At 34.1% G+C, this 21722-nt stretch overlaps 1 protein-coding gene across 10 annotated transcripts in view; it reads left to right on the forward strand.

The window, feature by feature from the left end:
• Positions 1-21722, forward strand: part of CHD6 (chromodomain helicase DNA binding protein 6) — a 162283-nt gene that overhangs the window by 41578 nt on the left and 98983 nt on the right. For 7 of the 10 annotated variants that reach the window (XM_031954000.1, XM_031953995.1, XM_031953996.1 and 4 more), the window contains exons 2-5: positions 4308-4364; positions 15575-16086; positions 16580-16727; positions 18319-18468. In XM_031954000.1, the coding sequence (XP_031809860.1) occupies positions 4332-4364; positions 15575-16086; positions 16580-16727; positions 18319-18468 (843 nt within the window). In that variant the 5' untranslated portion in view covers positions 4308-4331. Of the gene's footprint in view, positions 1-4307; positions 4365-5807; positions 5924-15574; positions 16087-16579; positions 16728-18318; positions 18469-21722 lie in introns of all 10 variants that reach the window. The other 3 variants (XM_031953997.1, XM_031953998.1, XM_031953994.1) reach the window with 3 other exon arrangements.

Genomic DNA, 21722 nt, shown 5'->3' on the forward strand with positions numbered 1-21722 from the left:
TTTGCTGTCTAGGCTTTAGTTTCCTCATTTGTAAAGTAAAGGGAATGGACCAGATTAATTCCCCAAGATACTATTCAGCTCTGAAATTCTAAATTTTTATGATTCTATCATCTTTCCATTTGTATGTGCTTGTTATTTTAAATTCAACATAACCAAAATGAAATTTTTTTATTTTCTCTCACATTTCTTTCCAGCTTGTTTCTTTCTTTATCCCCTCATTGCCATCATTCTAATAATCAGGGTAGGAATTTTAGAAACATCTTTGATTTTATCTGGGATCCTGCATCTACCATGTATGAAGTAGTGTTAAACAATTATTTGTTGTTTTGATTGAGGGTTTTCTCTTTTAATTTTGGCTTCAACTTCATTTGAAATATCGCATATCCCTATTTTCCTCTCCTTTTTCCTTGCTATTGCTTTTGCTTTAATTCAGGTTTTTATCTTATTCATAGACTGTTGTAATCTTTGACTCTAGTCTCTTTTTCTTTCCCCTCCAGTCACTCCATACCACTACTCGATTCAATTTCATTTTCACCTTGCAACATCTGTTGCCAGTAGGAGAAAGCACAAGATTCTCAGCTTGACATTAATAGCTAACAGTACTTTAAGCTTCATGTAGCATCCTTCATATATTATGTCTTTTGAACCTCATGATGACACTGTAAGATAAGTAGGTACTAAAAGTATTTTGGGTTTTAGGGTGGGGGCTTTTTTGGTCTGGATTTGTGATTTCATTCATGTAGGGAATTTCCAAAGTAGAAACTCATTTCTCCAATGAAGCTTGGCAACTCTACAAAAACTTATTCTTAGAGTTGTCTGGAGACCTTAAATGACTTGCCTATAGTTAACACAACTAATATATGTCAAGAGGAAGTACTTAATTTCAGGACTTTCTGATTGCAAGGCTGGCCTATACCATGTTAGTCTTTCTACAGTTATCATCATTGTTTTACGAGATGAAAAAAGTGAGATATAGAGAAGTTAAATGATTTTTACCATGGTTGTACAACTATTTTTGTCACAGGTGCTCCTTTAAAATCCAGTTTTTTTTAACTATAATTCTGTATCCTCCATTCCGTTCCAGATTATATGCTGCTTTCAAAGTATTCTAGCATCTGACCCTAAAAACATTTCTTAATGTTTCACTAGATTTCTGTTTTCCAAGCAGGGTGCTGTCTTCAATATCCTTATGCCATAACATGCTTTCCTTATTTCTCTACATTATTTCAAGGTATCCCATTTCACCATCTCCTTTCCAAATCCTACCTGACTTTCAAGGCTGATTGCCACACCCATAGAGTCTCTTGCCTCCAGATTCCCTTAGTACTTTCAGTACCATTTCAAGGAGATTTAGGTGTATATTGTGGTATTATTAGCCTGCATCTCATCTTCCTTCTTCCCTTCCTCCCTCCCTTCCTTTCTTCCTTCCTCCTTCGCTTCTCTTTCTTTCTCTTTCTTTCATAGCTTTCCAGTTGATGGGCATCCATTCAGTTTCCAGTTTCTAGCCACTACAAAAAGGGCTGCCACAAATATTTTTGCACACACAGGTCCCTTTCCCTTATTTAATATTTCTTTGGGATATAAGCCCAGTAGTAACACTGCTGGATCAAAGGGTATGCACAGTTCGATAACTTTTTGAGCATAGTTCCAAATTGCTCTCCAGAATGACTGGATGTGTTCACAACACCACCAACAATGCATCAGTGTCCCAGTTTTCCTGCATTCCCTCCAACAATCGTCATTGTCTTTTCCTGTTATTTTAGCCAATCTGACAGGTATGTAGTGGTATCTCAGAGTTGTCTTAATTTGCATTTCTCTGATCAGTAATGATTTGGAACACTCTTTCATATGAGTAGAAATAGTTTCAATTTCATCACCTGAAAATTGTCTGTTCATATCCTTTGACCACTTATCAATTGGAGAATGGCGTGATTTCTTACCAATTTGAGTCAGTTCTCTATATAATTTGGAAATGAGGCCTTTATCAAAGCCCTTGAATGTAAAAAATTTTTCCCAGTTTATTGCTTCCCTTCTAATCTTGTTTGTATTAGTTTTGTTTGTACAAAAGCTTTTTAACTTAAAATAATCAAAATTTTCTATTTTGTGATCAATAATGATCTCTAGTTTTTCTTTGGTCACAAATTCCTCCTCCACAAGTCTGAAAGGTAAACTATCCTATGTTCTTCTAATTTATTTATAATCTCATTCTTTATACCTAAATCATTAACCCATTTTGATCTTATCTTAGTGTATGCTGTTAAGTGTGGGTCAATGCCTAGTTTCTGCCACATTAATTTCCAATTTTCCCAGCAGTTTTTGCAAATAGTGAATTTTTATCCCAAAAGCTGGGGTCTTGGGGTTTGTCACATATTAGATTATTATAGTTATTGACTATTTTGTCCTGTGAACCTAACCTATTCCACTGATCAATTAATCTATTTCTTAGCCAATACCAAATGGTTTTGGTCACTGCTGCTTTATAATATAGTTTTAGATCAGGTACAGGTAGGCCACCTTCATTTGATTTTTTTTTTCATTAATTCCCTTGAAATTCTTGACCTTTTGTTCTTCCATATGAATTTTGTTGTTATTTTTCCTAGGTCAGTAAAATAATTTCTTTTGAGTTTGATTGGTATAGCACTAAATAAAAAGATTAGTTTAGGTAGTATTGTCATCTATTATATTCACTCGGCCTAAGAGCACTTAATAGTTTTCCAGTTGTTTAGATCTGATGAGACAAACCCATGAGACTGTGCTCCATACTAACTTGAAAACCTCTTAAAACATGCTTGATATGTAGTAGATCTGTTTTAATGCATCGTGTGGCTGGATTTTCGTATTAAATGATTCAGTATGTCCTTGAAACTATTCTTAACATTTTTGTCTTATCTCTTACTTTTGCTTTTGTGTGCTGTTTTCCATTTTCCTCAGCAGGTAAATGTTTGTCAGCTCAACAGGATATAAAACAAAATAAGTTCATTCTGAATTTAGTCTTTAACATATCCTACCTTTATATAAACATTTCTCTTTTATTATATTTGTTGTTTCTTTTCATCTAGAGTGGAAGTTTCCCATAGTCAAGAAACTTTCTTAGACTTCTGTATGTACATAGCATCTTTTACCAGAGATATCCAGTAATGCTTGTTCATGATTTTAAAAATATATATATAATTGATAATAGAGGCCAAATGAGAAAGGGATATACTTATCAAATATAATTTCTAACTACCTTTGAATGGGGAGTATTTATCAGATAGAAGAGTAACATTCTTGGATCATAACTCCAGAGCTGGAAGAAACCTTAGAAATTATGCAGTCCATTTCCTCACCCCTCCCTCTAATTTTATAGATGAGGAAACTGAGGCCCAGAAAGATTGTTACTTGACTATGATTGCACAGATTTTTATGATGAGACAGAAATTTTTCCATTGTGCCTTAAAGGACTGAATTATTTTGTTTATGAGTTTTTGATGATACTGAAAGTAAACTAACATTTTACAGCCTATGATTTCTAAATATACATATATGTATTCCTTTTTACTTATTAGTTTTGACATCACTATCATATCTTTGGGAATAAGTAATTTCAGCATATTCCTCCACTAATAATAGTTTTGTAAAATATTATACATGTTTTTTCCTTCAAAAACTTTGTTTGTAAGTTCTGTAAATTGGTTTTGTGTGCTATCTAATGTAATTCTTAGCACAAAGAATCATGTATAAGAAGTGAGTTTGAGGCTCTCATTTCCTAATAATGAATTTTATCAAGTATCTGGAAGATGAAAATTCTACTAAATTGTATCAATTTCAAGGGTTCATATTTGAGTACATAAGCATCAATATTTCTTAATAATAGGAGAAAATTTTCAATGGGCCTTTAAATCTAACTAAATTAGTGATCTGAAGCAGTAGGTGTATTAAGGCCATCCCCTGAATTCCCATTAGCATTTTGTACCTCTCATGTGATGCTTTTAAATTTTATCCTGCCTTTTTTTAGTGATTTTGCTGACATACCTTATCTCCCCATTATACTGCAATTTCCATGAAAATAGGAAATGGACTGTCTTACCTTACTGTCTCCATCAATGAGTATTTCATGTAAGATTCAGTATATAATTTTAACTATTCACTTCATACTTAGATTTTAACCTTTCTCTAAGAAGACAAAATTTAAGATTTTGATAGAAATAGACTATAAAAATAATTCCTCTTAACATTCTCTTTGTATTATAAGTTTTGAGCAAAATGTTTTTAAATTAACAATATTTTTTTGAATTTCACCTTGAGTCATTTGTTTTGTTTTACAGAAATAAGATTGTTGCCTCCAGTTGATGATAATGAAAATACAAAAGAAAGAGAAACAGGTTGGTGACTATATCTCCTTTGAATTTCTTTTTAAAATGTCTAGGTAGATGGTAATGAGAGGTAGTGATGGCAGCATTATTATCATTCTCTAGTTTCTGAGGATGTCTACTAGTTTGTTCCTATGTCTGCAAGTGGCTTAAAACTTAGCTCCATGAATCAGGGAATCTCAGTCCCTGATTTCTTTCCTTATTCAGTATAACCTCAGAGAGTTTGACAGATAATTTCTGAATATATTTCAAATTAGAACATTAAAAGGAGTTCAGGGAAGAATTTTTTTCCTTATTTAACTTATTTTACTGAAATATCGTTGCTTTTATGTATAAGATGTACGTTGTTTATTATGATTGCTAAGTGAAGTAATATGACATAGTAGATAGATTTGACCTTAAAACCAGGTTGATCTGAGTTCAAATATTGCCTCTGACCCATACTGGCTTTATGATCCTAGGCAAATTCTTTGACCCCCTTGTGCTCCAGGCCAGGATTTGTTGCTAAATATTTAACAACCTGTATGCCTGACATTAAGTTTAATCTGCTTATTAGCAGTTTCTTAAGTTTAAATAATCAGCAGAAGAATAATCAACCTTAATTTTTAGTTTGCCTATTTCTGAGATGTAAATGTTCACATTGACAATTTTAAATTTGAGTAGGTTTGAGTTAGCTGAGAGTTATACCCCTGCTTATAGACAGTACTCTAAGATTAAATTTTGGAAAGTGCCAAATGGTTCTAGAATGAGTTTTCTTCTCCAATAATTCCTTATGCCAGTGAAATCACAGATTCTGTTCTTGTTCTCCTATTATTGGTCATTGTTTGTGTATTTGGTTCTTCTTTCACAATTTTAAATGATTGATTAAAGGATTTGATAGTAAGTTATCTGAGCTCTTTTGTTCTAAGTATCATGATAGGAGTGAGTTGCTGATATTTTGAATTGCTGTTTCCTAGCAAAGATGGGTTCATTATAGGATTTGGTCATTTGTAATTGTTGTTACTGCAAAATCCTTTGTGTTTGACTGGGATCTCTTAATTGTGCTCAAAAGATACCTGGACCTATGTAGTAACATATGTATGCTATGTAGCCCTGTATTTTGAACCTGGTGAACCTTGATGAATATATCATTAAAGTCTGAAAATATATGCATTTCCATGCTATGAAACTCTCACCTTTGCAAAGGAGGGTGAGGAGGTATCTTTTCATACCTCTTCTTGGGGGGCATGCTTGTTCTTTGTAATTTTACATTAATTTTTATTATTTTGTAGTGGTTGTGGTTCTAGCTGTTCTGTGTATTATTTTCTTTGATCTGATTATTGCATATCAGTTCATCTAAATCTTTCCACAATTTTCTGTGTTCATATTTCATATATTTTTTATAACACAGCATTACATTTATATACCACAGTTATTTACTATTTCCTAATCAATGGATATCTACTTTGTTTCCAGTTCTTTGCTACCACAGAAAAATTGTGCTGTAAAATAGTTTGCTGTATATGGAACTTTTCTTTTGTCAGTGAACTATTTGGAGTGTATGCTGAGTAGTAGAATGTCTGAGTCAAAAGGTATGGGCATTTTAGTCATTTTGTTTGCATAATCCCAAATTACTTTAAAAAATGGTTGTATAACCCCTACTGATGGTGTAGGGGGAGTATGGAAATGGCATTTGCTCGGAACTCCTTAGAGGCAACACACCATACTCAAGAGCTGGTGTATATAGTGAATTTGAAATGGAGTCACCTTGTTTTTTCTCCTTATGAGCAAAAATTGAAAAACCTCACAAAATATAAATGAATTTTTGAAAGACTTTTTAAAGAATTGTTACTCTACCAACATTTATTTCAAATTTAAAAAGAAACTGGTAAAATCACTAATAATTTCTAATTGAACTGCTAACTAGAAGAAAGGAAAACCTAATCACATTTGACCTGATTTTAGCTATGAGTAATAATTTGTAGACCCCTGTTGTAAATTAGATTGCTTTAGATTCTTTACTTTTGTTGGCATGGATTATGAGGGAATGCGAAGAAAACTCCCAAATATACATATTTCTTTGAAAGTGAAAATGTATTTGGAATGATTAAAACCATTCTTTTTGACATTTTGAATAATAGTAAGTAAACAACAAAAGGGAGGGAAAGCATGATATGGTTGATATGTAATGAATTTTAAGAAAATTGTTGTCAGTGTTGAGAAAGAATATAATATTGGAACTAGAGCCCAAGAATCAGGAAGACAAGACCTTGGTTCAAGTGCTGCTCGGTTATAGATGAGATTTAAGACCCTGTACAAATCACTTCACAGTCCTGGATAATTCTTTTAGAGTAAGTCATACATAGCTGCAAATTTCCATTAAGAGTAGTTTTTTTCACTCATTCTAAGTAGTAATGAAATCATAGGTCTGGGTACTTCCCCCCCCCCAAAAAAAAATTTGCTGTGTGTTATTCAATGATACCATAAGATTTAATGCATCTTTTGTGATCTTTTCTTTGTTCTGTCACAAAACCCAGGGTACCTAAATTTGTTTTCCTTTACCAGTACTATTGCTTCTAACTATTAAACACAGTAGGGAATTTTTATAGAATGCCTTCTATGAACTGTGATAATAGTACAAAGATTAAAATAATCTCTACTATGTATACATACAATGTAAATAGTGGACTAAATACAAATGTATACAAAGTGGTTCAATACAGGGTAATTTGAGAGGTAAAGCACTATCAATTGAGATGATTAGGAAAGAAATAATATATAAGATGATCACAAGGTATATCTTAAAGGAAGAGAGAGAAAGAACCAGAGGTAGAAAGAGAGTTTATTCCAGCTATATGGGATGGCCAAAACAAAGGTATGGAAATGGAAATGGAGATGTGTGAATGAATAAAAGGATGGCAATTTAACTGAATTGCATGGCATAGTAACATGAATAATAAACTATAGTGAGACCGAAAAAATATATTGGGATCAGGCTTTTTAAAAGCTAGAGTTCATATTTTATTCTGGGAAAATAGGTAGCACTGGAATGATTGAATAGGGGAGTCACATGGACTGATGTGCATTTAAGAAAAATTGCTTTGTATGGAAAAATGCTCTAAATCACTATTGATTAGACAATGCCAGTGCAAATTAAGACAACCCTGAGGGTACCACTTCATATCTTTCCAATTGGCTAAGATTACAGGAAAAGAGAATGATAAATGTTGAAGGAGATGTGGGAAAACTGGAACACTAATACATTGTTGGTGAAGTTGTGAAATGATTCAGCCATTCTGAAGGGCAATTTGGAACTATGCCCAAAGGGCTATCAAACTGTGCATGCCCTTTGATCACTTCTGGATCTGTTTCCCAAAAAGATCATAAATGGTGGAAAAGGATTGACACATGCAAAAATGTTTGTAGCAATTCTTTTTGTAGTGGCAAGGAACTGGAAATTGAGTGGATGCCTGAGTGGATGAAATTGAGTGGATGTTGGGAAATGGTTGAATAAGTTATGGTGTATGAATGTGGTGGAATATTATTGATGACATAAGAAATGATGAGGAGGCTGATTTCAGAAAGACTTGGGATGATTTGCTTGAACTGATGCTGAGTGAAGTGAGCAGAACCAAGAGAAAATTGTACATAGCAGCAACAAGATTATGTGAGGATCAACTGTGATGGAAGTGGCTCTTTTCAACAGTGAGGTGATTCAAGGCAATTCCAATAGCTTTGAGTTGGAAAATGCCAACCACATCCAAAGGTTGGAGATAAAATGTGGATTGGAGCATAGTGTTTTCACCTTTTTCTTGTTATTTGCTTGTTTGTTTGTTTTTCTCTCATGTTTTTTATTTTTTTTTTATTTTTCTTATACAGAACAATAACTGTAGAAATGTGTTTTTTAAAATTGCATATGTTTAACCTAAAAGAAAAATTGCTTTGGATAAGATAGATTGAAGTAGTGAAAGACTTGAAGCAGGTAGACCAGTTAAGAGGTTGTTGAGAATCTAAACTAAAATGGTAGCTGGGTATGAAAAGAAGGGTCAAGGTACAAGAGATGTGGCAGTAGAAAGAACAAGATTTGAAAACTGATTGCATATGTGGGATGAGGAAGAGTTGGAAATCCAGGAAAAGGCTGAAGCAACTAAAATTGGGAAAGTGATAGGAAACTATTATCTTTGATAGAAACAGGCAAGTTTGGAAGATGGGATGATTTTGAGGGGGGGGGAGGACTAGAAAATAGTGAGTTCAGTTTTGGACATATTGAGTTTTAAATGATTCTGGGATATTCAGTTTGAAATTTCCCATAGGTAGTTGGTGTGCTAGGACTAGAGCTCATGGGAAAGATTTAGAAAAAAATATATAAATCAGTGGGTCATCTGCATAAAGATAATAGTTAAATTCATGGGATGAGATTACCAAGAGAGAAATCTTCCTTGTATATTTTCCTTTCCTCTGCTGAGACCTTCCCTGGACTTCAGCCTGTCTTCCACACATTTTGGAGTCCCCTTTTTTGCTATTTTAAGTTTGTGGGCTGGCTGTGGACCTCTTGTTGAGGTCTTGAACCCTTGTTTACTTGGGTGTTAAAAAGTCCTCTGGTAGTCAAAGATTCTTTTCAGATCTGGCCTTTTATAATATTGATGCTATAGTTATCTCCTTTACCCTGTAGTCATTCCTTTTGTCCTAGAGATATAAATAGCTCTAACCCTTGGGTATTCTTTCTCATACTAAGGCTATTTCTCTTTCTCCTGGTTTGTTTTTCTAAACATGTTCATTGATTGGTTGGTTTGTGATAGAGGAGAGGAAAACTAGGAATGGATTAATATATATCTTAGATTTTGAGATCTCACATTCTAAAGGGTTCACAAAAAGAACAGATAGACTCTGATGGCCTAAATCACAGATTTAAAACTGGAAAGAATCTTAGAGATCATATTGTACAATCTCATTTTATAAATGAGAAAAATAAGGCACAGATACTTACTTACTGTCCACAATTAGCAACTGGCAGCATTGAGATTTTAACTTGGATCTGATTCCACATTCCATGTTCCAATGGGATTAAGAAACTGTGTCAAGAATAAAATTGTGGGGGCAGCTAGGTGGCACAGTGGGTAGAGCACACAGTCCCTGAAGTCAGGAGGACCTGAGTTCACATCTGGTATCAAGACACTTAACTAACTCTTCCTGGGTGTGTGATCCTGGGCAAGTCACTTAACCCCAATTGCCTCAGGGAGGCAGGGGGTGGGGGAGGGAGGAATAAAATTCTGAAGCCACAAAGGCAAATAATTTGATGAGAGGAAAAAGAACTTAACACTGAATTTTGTAGTAAGGAAAATGAGTCTTTGAATCCTGCCTCTAACACCAATTAGCTATGCAATTCTGGGCAAAGCACTTAATTTCTCTGATCTCCATTTCCTCAACAATAAATTCAAGATGGTAATAACCATAACACATACTTTAGAGGGTTGTTTGGAAGCTCCAAAAACATAATGTATAAAGCCTTTTAAAGTGCTCTATAGCACTTTAAAACTATATATATATATATATATATCACTATATATATAGCTCTATAAATGTCATTTTTTTTTTGAAGAGATGACCATGCTTAGAAATGATATAAATCACCAAATTAAAAAGCTGAGGCAGGTTATCTATCAGAGGATGGTTACAAAAGCACATGCTAGAACCCTGTAATGTAATACTGCCAAGAGACAAAAGGTTTAGGTTGAGATTAGCAAGAAAAGCAGAGAAATGAAATAGAAGACACATCTTAGGTACATTGGAGCAAGATGGAACATCAAGGAAATGGTAGGACTATTTCTTGGGGTCTATGATAATATGGTAAAGTTAGAAGGAAGAGCTGCTCACTTCTTATTTTGGTTCTGTTTTCTTTTCCAAAGAGGCATTCCAAAAATGCAGGGTATAGTGGGGGAAGAGTTCTGAATTTAGATATAGAAGCTCACAGTTTAAGTCTCCCCATACTATTTAATAGCTATGAGCTTTGGGCAAGCTACAGCCTTGCTAAGCCTGTTTCCTGACCTGTAAAATGAGGGAATTATACTAAATCATAGAAAATATCTCCAGTGTTGCATATAAAGGACTGTGTTTGGCATTAAAATGTTTTTCAATCTGTTCCTTCCTATCATTCTATTCTTTGTACACTGTACAATTCATATACAATATGATCCAGCCATATTAATTTCTAGACCCCCATGCTTGGAAATGTTTTCCCTTCTCACCTCTGCCTCTTGGCTTCCTTTAAGTCTCAGATCAAATCCTGCCTTCTTCAGGAGGCTGTTTCTGGTTCTCCCCATTCTAAGTAATTTCCATCTTGAGATTGTATTCCATCTATATAGTTCTTGTATACATGTAGTTATTTGAATATTGTCTTTCTCATTAGAATTTGAATTCCTTGGAGGTAAGCACTGTTTGCTTTTCTTTATATTCTCAATTGGTTTTTTTTTTTAATAGCTTTTTATTTACAAGATATGTGCATGGGCAATTTTTCTCTTTTTTTTTATTGTAACTTTTTATTGACAGAACATATGCATGGGTTATTTTTTACAACATTATCCCTTGCACTCACTTCTGTTCCAACTTTTCCCTTCCCTCCCTCCATTCCCTCCCCTAGATGGCAAGCAGTCTTATATATGTTAAATATGTTATAGTATATCCTAACTACAGGATATGTGTGCAGAACCGAACAGTTCTCTTGTTGCACAGGAAGGATTGATATCCAATCCTTTTTACCAGAAGGTAAAAATAACCTGGGAAGAAAAACAAAAATGCAAACAGTTTACACTCATTTCCCAGTGTTCTTTCTTTGGGTGTAGCTGCTTCTGTCCATCATTGATCAGCTGGAACTGAATTAGGTCTTCTCTTTGTCGAAGAAATCCTCTTCCATCAGAATACATCCTCATACAGTATCGTTGGTGAGGTATATAATGATCTCCTGGTTCTGCTCATTTCACTTAGCATCAGTTCATGTAAGTCTCTCCAAGCCTCTCTGTATTCATCCTGCTGGCCATTTCTTACAGAACAATAATATTCATATACCACAATTTACCAACCATTCTCAAATTGATGGGCATCCATTCATTTTCCACTTTCTAACAACTACAAACAGGGCCACCACAAACATTTTGGCACATGCTGGTCCCTTTCCCTTCTTTAGTATTTCTTTGGGATATAAGCCCAGTAATAACACAGTTGGATCAAAGGGTATGCACAGTTTGATAACTTTTTGGGCATAATTCCAGATTGCTCTCCAAAATGGTTGGATTCATTCACAACTCCACCAACAATGCATCAGTGTCTCAGTTTTCCTGCATCCCCTCCGACATTCATCATTATTTTTTCTTGTCATCTTAGCCAATCTGACAGGGATGTAGTGGTATCTCAGAGTTGTCTTAATTTGCATTTCTCTGACCAATAATGATTTGGAACACTCTTTCATGAGTGGAAATAGTTTCAATTTCATCATCTGAAAATTGTCTATTCATATCCTTTGACCATTTATCAATTGGAGAATGGCGTGATTTCTTATAAATGAGAGTCAGTTCTCTATATATTTTGGAAATGAGGCCTTTATCAGATCCTTTAACTGTAAAAATGTTTTCCCAGTTTGTTGCTTCCCTTCTAATTTGTTTGCATTAGTTTTGTTTACACAAAGGCTTTTTAATTTGATAGAATCAAAATTTTCTATTTTATGATCAATAATGATCTCTAGTTATTCTTTGGTCATTAAAATAGTTTCTTGGGAGTCTGATTGGTATAGCACTAAATAAATAGATTACTTTAGGGAGTATAGTCATTTTTATTATATTCGCTTTGCCTATCCAAGAGCACTTAATATTTTTCCAATTATTTAAATCTGACGTTATTTGTGTGGAAAGTGCTTTGTAATTTTGCTCATATAATTCCTGACTTTTCTTTGCTAGATAGATTCCCAAATATTTTATGCTATCGACAGTTATTTTTAATGGAATTTCTCTTTATATGTCTTGCTGTTGGATTTTGTTGGTGATGTATAAAAATGCTGAGGATTTATGTAGATTTATTTTGTATTCTGCAACTTTGCTAAAGTTATGTATTATTTCTAAAAGCTTTTTAGTAGAATCTCTGGGGTTCTCTAAGTAGAGAGATCATATCATCTGCAAAGAGTGATGGTTTGGTTTCTTCATTACCTACTCTAATTCCTTTAATCTCTTTCTCGACTCTTATTGCCGAGGCTAGCATTTCTAATACAGTATTGAATAATAATGGTGATAGTGGGCAACCTTGTTTGTCTCCTGATCTAACTGGGAAAGGTTCCAGTTTTTCCCCATTGCATATGATACTTAACTGACAGTTTTAAATATATGCTCCTGACTATTTTAAGGAAAAGTCCATTTATTCCTATACTCTCAAGTGTTTTTATTAGGAATGGATGTTGGATTTTATCAAATGCTTTTTCTGCATCTATTGAGATGATCATATGGTTTTTGTTAATTTGGTTATTGATATAATCAATTATGCTAATAGTTTTCCTAATATTGAACCAGCTCTGCATTCCTGGTATAAATCCTACTTGATCATAGTGTATTATCCTGGGGATGATTTTCTGTAATCTTTTTGGTAATATTTTATTTAAGATTTTAGCATCAATGTTAATTAGGGAGATTGGTTTATAATTTTCTTTCTCTGTTTTCATCCTACCTGGTTTAGGTATCAGTACTATGTCTGTGTCATAAAAGGAATTTGGTAGGACTCCTTCAGTCCCTATTTTTTCAAATAGTTTATATAGCATTGGAGTTAATTGTTCTTTATATGTTTGGTAGAATTCACATGTAAATCCATCTGGTCCTGGGGATTTTTTCTTAGGTAGTTGGTTAATAGCTTGTTCTATTTCTTTTTCTAAAATGGGACTGTCTATTTACTTCTTCCTCTGTTAATCTGGGCAAGCTATATTTTTGAAGGTATTCTTCCATTTCATTTAAGTTGTCGAATTTATTGGCATAAAGTTGGGCAAAGTAATTCCTAATTATTGCTCTAATTTCCTCTTCATTAGTGGCAAGTTTATAGTCTTAATTCTTTATATAATTCCTACCATATAATATGATCTTAATGAGTTTTTATTGACTTTCTAGCTGATTAATTCTGACTGTATTGGAGTAGAAAAAACAAAATGGTATTCAATATATAGGGACTAAAATATGAGAACATTTAGTTGCCTTTGATACTCAAAAGTCAAAGCACTAAGCTTTGTTGAACTGTATTGATGGCCTCTCAGGTAACTGTTAGATGTATATGCTGAGCTGCTGTCAGTTAGTTTTGAGAGATGACAGAGATATAGAGAGAGTAGGCAGAGGCCTAAAAGATTGAAGAGAGACCAAAACGAAACCCCTAATTTTCTGAAGAGATAAGAAAATGAAATCTACAAACTGTAGACCAGTATTCCTTGAACAATTTTAGATCTTTTTTTGTATTAAAGGGACGTTAGTACACATCTGAAAAAGGAAATTGTAATCACAAAAGAACCAGCATGGTTTCATCAAGTTTATGTCATGCTAGAATAATCTTATTTCCTTTTTTTTTTTTTTTTTTGGACAGGCTAATAAACTAGTAGATCAGCAAGCAGATTGTTGTAGATTTAATTAATCTAGGTTTTTAGCATAACATTTGACTGTTGTATTTCACCAGAGTTTTGTTGTTTCTCAGTGTTAATTTTATTGATTGTTGAAGCTTATATGTATATTGTTCTTTTGGTTCTATTTTCCTCACCCTATAGCATCTATTTAGGCTTTCTCATGTTTCTCTGTATTATTTGTATTTTTCATTCCTTAAAGTATACCAATAATTCCATTGCACTTTTATATGATACTTTATTGGTTGCCTATCTTGTTTTCTAACTTTTATCACAAATAAGATTACTGTGATTATATATGGCATCTCTTCAGCTTATCTCATATCTTAATTTATGGAGTAAAAAAAAGAACTGAATGTAGATAAAATATTTGGAAGAAGTAAAATGATGAGATTATATTCAAGCTTTATTGCCTTATTCCCCTAGTCTATCTTCTTTATTTCCTTGTCCAAAAATATGACCCATAGAAATATATATGGTATAGTATTACAATATACAGAACTGTATACTTTGCCTCAAATGATTTTCCTGAAGTACAACTCTGATCTACCTGATATATTACCTGCTACAGAATCAAATATAATCTCTTTTAGGCCTTTAAAGTTCTTTCTCCTGACCCCCAATCCACCTTCTAACTTTCTTATACATTACTTCCTTTCTTATTTTCCATGATCTAGCCCAAATGACTACCTTGCTCTTTCTCATATATGGCCTTTCCTGTCTCCAGGCCTTCACACTAGACAACCTTCTTGTTAGTACCGTAGTCCTCATTCTTCTTAGAACCCTTTGTTTCCTTCAGTACTTGGTTCAAACCCCATTACTTGAAGGAAATCTTTCTTGATGTAATTTTCCTTGCTGCTCATTTCCTCTCCCCCACCAATATTACCTTATATTTCTTTTGTATATACATATATGTATGTATGTATTGTTGTCATCCCTTCTCCCCCCTCAATATATTGTAAGCTTCTTGAGATCAAGAATTTTTTTGGCGGGGGAGGGGAAGTTCTGTCATACTATAGGAGTTTAATAAATTTATTCATTGATAGGTTATTGAAGCTAGGTAATATTCTTTCAGGTCAGAAATGAGCTATAGCTTTAAAGTAACAAAACTAATTTTGCTTGCCTTGTTTCACATTTTTGGCCATAGTATGCTATACTGTGTTTGCCTCTGAATTTCACATTTGAACAAGGAAGTAAAGAGAGGGTAGACTTAAGAGAGGGAATAAGACAGAATAGATTGGATGGAATCTAGTCATTTTATCTTTTCCAGATATTATGTTCACATTTAGTTCTTTTTTACTCAGCAAATTAAGATAAGAGAGTTATAAGAAATGCCTTCCTAGATTAGGACAGCATACTTGTTATTTTGTGTTTGACATTGGTGCCAGAGACTTTTTGGTGGAAGAGAATGGTAGGTACCCTCCAGAATATCACTCATGAACGTTTATGTCTATATCATAAGAACTCATAAAACCTTAGTATGTGCTGGTTTTCACTTCTCGTTTATGAAGTGTGTAGAGGGAACTCTACAATGCATTTAAGTGCATAGCAAATCTTTTAAGTATTGAATACTAACAGGAAATTTAATCTTTTTTTTTTCTTGTATTTCCAGCAGTTTTCAAATTTAAAAGTTCTGAGTCGCTCCCCAATGTCTGATGCCTCTGTTACTTGTGAGTACAAGTCTCAGTCTTCATTTGTTAGCAGCACTGATCAGGAAGAGAAAATTACAGATTTGGCCAGTCATTGTATCCTTCAGAAGGACCTCTATCCAGCTGAAGACGCTGACCACCTTTTTCCTAGGAAAATGACTTCCCATAATGGGATGGAGGATAGTGGAGGTGGAGGCACGGGGGTGAAGAAGAAACGGAAGAAAAAGGATCCAAGTGAACAAGAAGCTGTGGAGAAAGAAGTCAAGGATAGAGAACCGAAACCAAAGAGGAAGAGAGAACCTAAAGAACCAAAAGAACCTAAAAAGGCCAAAGAGCCTAAAAAGCAGAAGGAGCCGAAACAAAAGGAGACTGTTAAGAAAGCTAGGAAACCAAGAGAGCCCAGACTCTCCAAGGATGCTAAAGACAAAAGGGGCAGCACAGATTCTACACCCAGGATGAAAACCAAGAAGGCCAGGTCAGCATCTTTCTAGTGGTCATTATTCCTTATCTCTTTCACATCTATTCTGGAAATGTTAAATACTCTGGCTTACTTTAGCATATGAGGACTGTATCTAGATTAAGTGAAATGAAAAGGAATTGGAGTTTATTTGGCTAAGGATCTGACCTAGGAAAATTGCTCTCTTCCACATAGATCAGTAAATCTTGAAAAGACTTTTGCTTATAGTTAACATAAATACAACTTCTGTTCTCATGAAAAACTAAAAATCCTGTTAATACTCTTTTGGTCTTGGGGCCATGATATCTGGGTTTAGATTTTTTTTGGTTTTTGAATTTTTGTTTTTGCCAGACTTTAATTCATATTTTCTGAGTCCTTTTCCAACCTGTGTGTTCTTCTTGAAAAAGTAGTCTTATCATCTATGGGCATATTTGATGTTAGAGTTTTTTAACTGCCCAAGAGATTTAAGTCATTATGTCAAGAAATTTAACTTGTCAATTTTTTTTTATAGTAAGGAGCAAGGACCAACCCCTGTAGAGAAAAGGAAGAAAGGGAAGAGGAAAAATGATACATCTGTGGAAAACTTAGAGTTGGATCAGGGCCTACTGAGTCCATCTAATCGGAACCCAGAGGAATCCACTGAATCTGCTGACAGCCAGGTATAGCTATGACTGGGAACCACTTTGGACGAAAGCTTCCAGATGAGATCTTGCTTTTTGCCACTTTATTACTAATTTATGCCTGCCTTTGGTTTACTTCTATAAATCTGAGTCATAGGTCTTGGTCAGAGATACAGAAAATAGTGAATAGTGTATTTTTTGGGGACCAGTATTCTTTTCAGAGGGAGTTATGTCCTTCTAAGAATTTTAGGGTTCAGAATATTATCACTGTTTATATAAGAAATTTTTATATCTGAATACTTTAAAATGGGCTAGAGACATGAATGTGCTCCTTATTTCAGGACAGTTTGGCAGGGTCACCAAAGCCATTTTAAAGCCCACCTAAATCTCATTCCTAAAAACTGCTTTAAGTAGAACTTCCTTTCCCCACTCCCACCTCCACTCATAAATTGAGTTGTCTTTTTTCCCCCTTTGAATCAACAAACATTCATTAGTTATATGTGTAGGGTACTATAGTGGGTACTAGAGATACAAAGAGAAAAACAACAACAACAACAATTCAACAACTATTCATGGAACCTCATGAAGTTCATGGAAGATTCATGGAATCTTCAACTTCTTTTGAAAGTCCTGGAAATGCTCAATTTCCTGAACTTCTCCCAGCTATCCAATTGGGCTGTTCTGTTTTTAATGAATCATCTATGATCACGCAATGCAGCCTTTTTTGTGGACCTTTTCTACCTTTCAAACCCTCCAAAATTGTGTTAATCATAGAATTATAGATTTACAGCCAGGAGTAGGTCAGTATCTGAGCATAGTCAGTATTCTGGCATGCAAAATAAAAACACTGCTTGTAAACTAGTAGAGCATAGATTTTTTGTTATTGTTTCACAATTTGTGTATCATGTGAGAAAGATTGAGAGTTAGCAAATAGGAAAGGCAAGGCGAAGAAAGGAGAATAGTAAGCATGTGAAAGTGATAGAAATTGGTGGGGCTTGGGATCCATAAGGCTAGTAATCTTCATGAATCAAAAAAAAGATGTAGTTAGTGTGACAGAGTAATGAAAATGGCTTTCAGATTTGGGATTCCTTAAAATTACTTTATAGTCCTCTTATTTATTCATTTATTTGTTTGTTTGTTTATTTATTTGTCTTTTTCCCCCCTGAGGCAATTGGGGTTAAGTGACTTGCTCAGGGTCACACAGCTCAGAAGTGTTAAGTGTCTGAGGCCAAATTTGAACTTGGGTCCTCCTGACTTGGGGGCTGGTACTTAGTCCTCTTATTTAGAAGTTACTTGAAATAATAAAATTTAAGAGTTTGGAGATCACACAAACCAGATAGAGAAGCATGTAGTTTTTGATTTAAGTCAGATTCCATACTTCATAGAAAAGGATTGTTTGACAAAGTGTGAAAACACTAACTTTGTGAAGTGTGATTTTTGTGTGTTGAGTTTTCCAAGGGAAGAATATACACATACTTGAATAAATGCTGGTAAAACTCACAGGATTCTTTTGTGCCATTCTGAAAAAGAAATGGTACTTCCCTCCTAAATCTTATGGATCTTAGATCCCTGAAATTTAACTTTGACGGAAAGAACAGTTCCTCCCTGATTAGATTTGTTTGTTCTGTAGAAACGGCGCTCAGGACGACAGGTGAAGAGAAGAAAGTATAATGAAGACCTGGACTTCAAAGTGGTGGATGATGATGGGGAAACAATTGCAGTTCTAGGGGCTGGTCGCACTTCAGCTCTCTCCGCTTCCACTTTGGCCTGGCAAGCAGAGGTATGATCACTAGAAATAAGACCTGACTAAATAGGGCATTTATTTGACTTTCAGGTTTCCATGACAATTATTCTAGATAAATTTTTTCTCCTACTATTTGCTTTTATGTTGAACTTATTACAGTATCTATTGGAATATTTGCAACATTAAGTAATCCATTATCCTCCGAAAGAACATTTTGGCATGCTTAATCTAGAGGAATTTGGTAGACTATAATTCATTAACACTTTTGTTTTAGAAAAATAAGATAAAAACTTTGCCAAGGTTCCTACTTCTTAGAATCCTAGGATTTAGAGCCAGAAGGTATTTTAGTAATCAACCCCTTTGTTTTAGATATAATTTCAGTTTCCTTAAGTGACTCTGCCATAGTCAAATCTAGGTTTTCTGACTTAGTCCTTCCTATTGCTTCCTGTTGTACATTTTTGTCCTTTTTTTTACCTAACTTCTTTACACTTTTGTTGTTGTTTTTTATAGGAGAATATCTTTAAGATTCATTCATGTGTTCTTAGACTCTTGCTCTCTGATACTGGTAACAGAGATAACCTCATTGGCTCTATATCTTCTCTCCTGCCTATCACAGAGTTCTGCACATGTTATGCTCTTAATTAATATGTGATTTACACTTAATTGATCACTGATTTAGACTGGTTTCTTCATTTAGATTTGCCATCTTCGAAGAATCCTCCCCCTTCTACTAGATTCTTTAATCCATTAGATTAAATCTTTAGATTTAAAAAAAATAATAATTTTTTTTATTTTTTAAAATTTAAGTAGTTTTATTGATATAGTTTTTGTACTGTCAAGTTTTTCTCCCTTTTCCCTCCTCATTACTCCTCATCTCATCCCTGGTGACGAGGACGGGGGGGGGGGGGGGGGGGGGGGGGGGGGGGCATCTTCTCATCCTTCTTTTTTGGGACCAAGCTTGTTCTTACTTTGCAATATTCCTTTTGAGTTGTGTTGTTATTCTTAGCATTTTCATTGTGGTCATTGTGGAGGTACTGGGGACAGTGACCTTAATTATGTCATTCTTAGTCCTCTCTACCCAAATCACCCCGAGCCTCCAGCAGTCTAGATCAAGGGATTTACCTCCATCCAAGCTTGCCTGAATAGGATGCAGTAGGCCTGGATTATTTACCTTTAGTGAGTAAAGTTCTCTTTAGTAGGTTTTCTAATTGAGTGGGATCCCAACCAAATATGCACCATTCAGAGACTGGCTGTATAATAGGTTTCTTTCTGAATGAGGAAATAGAAAGGAGAATTTTAATCTCAGTTAATGGTTACTAATATAAGAAAGAATAATCATCTCACATAATACTGACTTTTGTGAGCACCCTTATTACACTGCTGTTCATATGTATTTTATGTTATCTCATTCGTCTAAGCCTTTTTGCATCCTTTTTCCATAAAAAGTATAAGTACTTAATCTGTTAATACTCAGGAAATTAAATGCTATGTGTCTGGGATGAGATTTCAAACAGTTGGAGTCATTACAGCCAAAAAATAGATGAAATAAAGATAGTGATATAGATTATGAATATTTTTACTATTTCAACTAGTGAAGAAGAGTTCTTTTATTATTAGTGTGAAAGTCATGGACATGCTGATTCTTTTTATACAGCAAAATAATGTTTTGGTCATGTATACTTATTGTGTATCTAATTTATATTTTAATGTATTTAACATCTACTGGTCATCCTGCCATCTAGGGGAGGGGGTGGGGGGTAAGAGGTGAAAAATTGGAACAAGAGGTTTGGCAATTGTTAACGCTGTAAAGTTATCCATGCATATAACCTGTAAATAAAAGGCTATTAAATTTAAAAAAAAAAAAAAAAGTCATGGACATGAATGAGTTAATTTGGCATCTAGTATTTATCATAATTACCCAGACACAGTTTCTCATAAAAAAATACTGACCAAATAAAGTACTAGAAAGAATATAGCAAAAAGAAAAACTGTCCATATGTAATATATCCTTTTTAAGTTTGTCACTTTTGATATCAATCAAATGCTGATAAATGTTTTATAACTCGGTTATAAGTAGGTAGCAATTTAGAAATCAAGATTTGTATCTCAGGGAAGAAAAAATGGCTCTTAGTAAAAATTTGAAATGACAAGACATTTTATAGTAAGCACTACATAAAATTACTATAGGAAGGTATACAGAGAAAAAAGTTTGTAGTTTTAGTAGTAGAAAAGAGTATGCAGTAATATATGGATAGATTGTTTATTAATTGAAAATTTTAGTAGGAGCAGGGAATAGGGAAACATAATTTGGTGCAAACCAGGTGTTAAGTCCAAAAACAGGAATGACAATATTGGCCCTTAGTTATTTAGGAGTTTTTTAGGAATATCATTTGGCAGCATGTTAAGAGTAGAAAGAACACATACGTAAGTCTTCTAGTTAGTGTGATTACATGGAAAGTCTTAAAGGAAACCAAATTATTTACATAAACACAATGAAAACATTTTAAAGGCACTCTGTCACTTGAATGGTTATTTACAAACCATTACAAACCATCTTATCTAATCTAAGACTGCATAAAAGGCTAGTCAGAAAATAGTTCTCAAAAAAATTACAAACTGTTAACAACCATATGAAAGATGCTCCAAAGCACTAATAATGAGAGAAACACAAATCAAAACAACTTCAAGTTTTACCTTATACCCAGCAAAGTGACAAAGATAACAAAAAATTGGAATAGTCAGGGGCTGAGAGGTTGCAGAAAGTCAGGCATACTAATGTATTGTTGGTGCTGTGAATCACTGTAACCATTTTGGAAAGCAATTTGAAATTAAGCAAATAAAATTACTAAAATTTCCATACACTTTGACCCAGCGATTCCATCAACATTCTTAAATCCCATTGAAGCCACTAACAAGAAGAAAATCTCCTATCAAAATATTTATAGTACTACATTTTGGGAATAGCAAAGAATTGAAAGCAAAGTAAATATTCATCAATTAGAAAATATCTAAATATATTTTGGTATATGAATTTAATGGAAGAGTGCTGGATTGTAAAAAATGATGACTATTATGAAGCATGGTGAAAACTCTATGAGCTGCTGGAGAGTGATGTAAACAGAGACCAGAAAACAATAGACATAATGAATGACTACAACAATTAAATGGAAACTACAGCAAGCGTAAAACAATTGAAAGTGAAAATTGCAAAGAAGTGACATGAGATATGGAAAGTCATATGCAAAATAGTATCTACTGTCCCCATGCTTAACATTAATAAATGCTGTACA

This window comes from Sarcophilus harrisii, chromosome 2 (genome assembly GCF_902635505.1).
Source record: "Sarcophilus harrisii chromosome 2, mSarHar1.11, whole genome shotgun sequence".
Classification (NCBI taxonomy): Eukaryota; Metazoa; Chordata; class Mammalia; order Dasyuromorphia; family Dasyuridae; genus Sarcophilus; species Sarcophilus harrisii.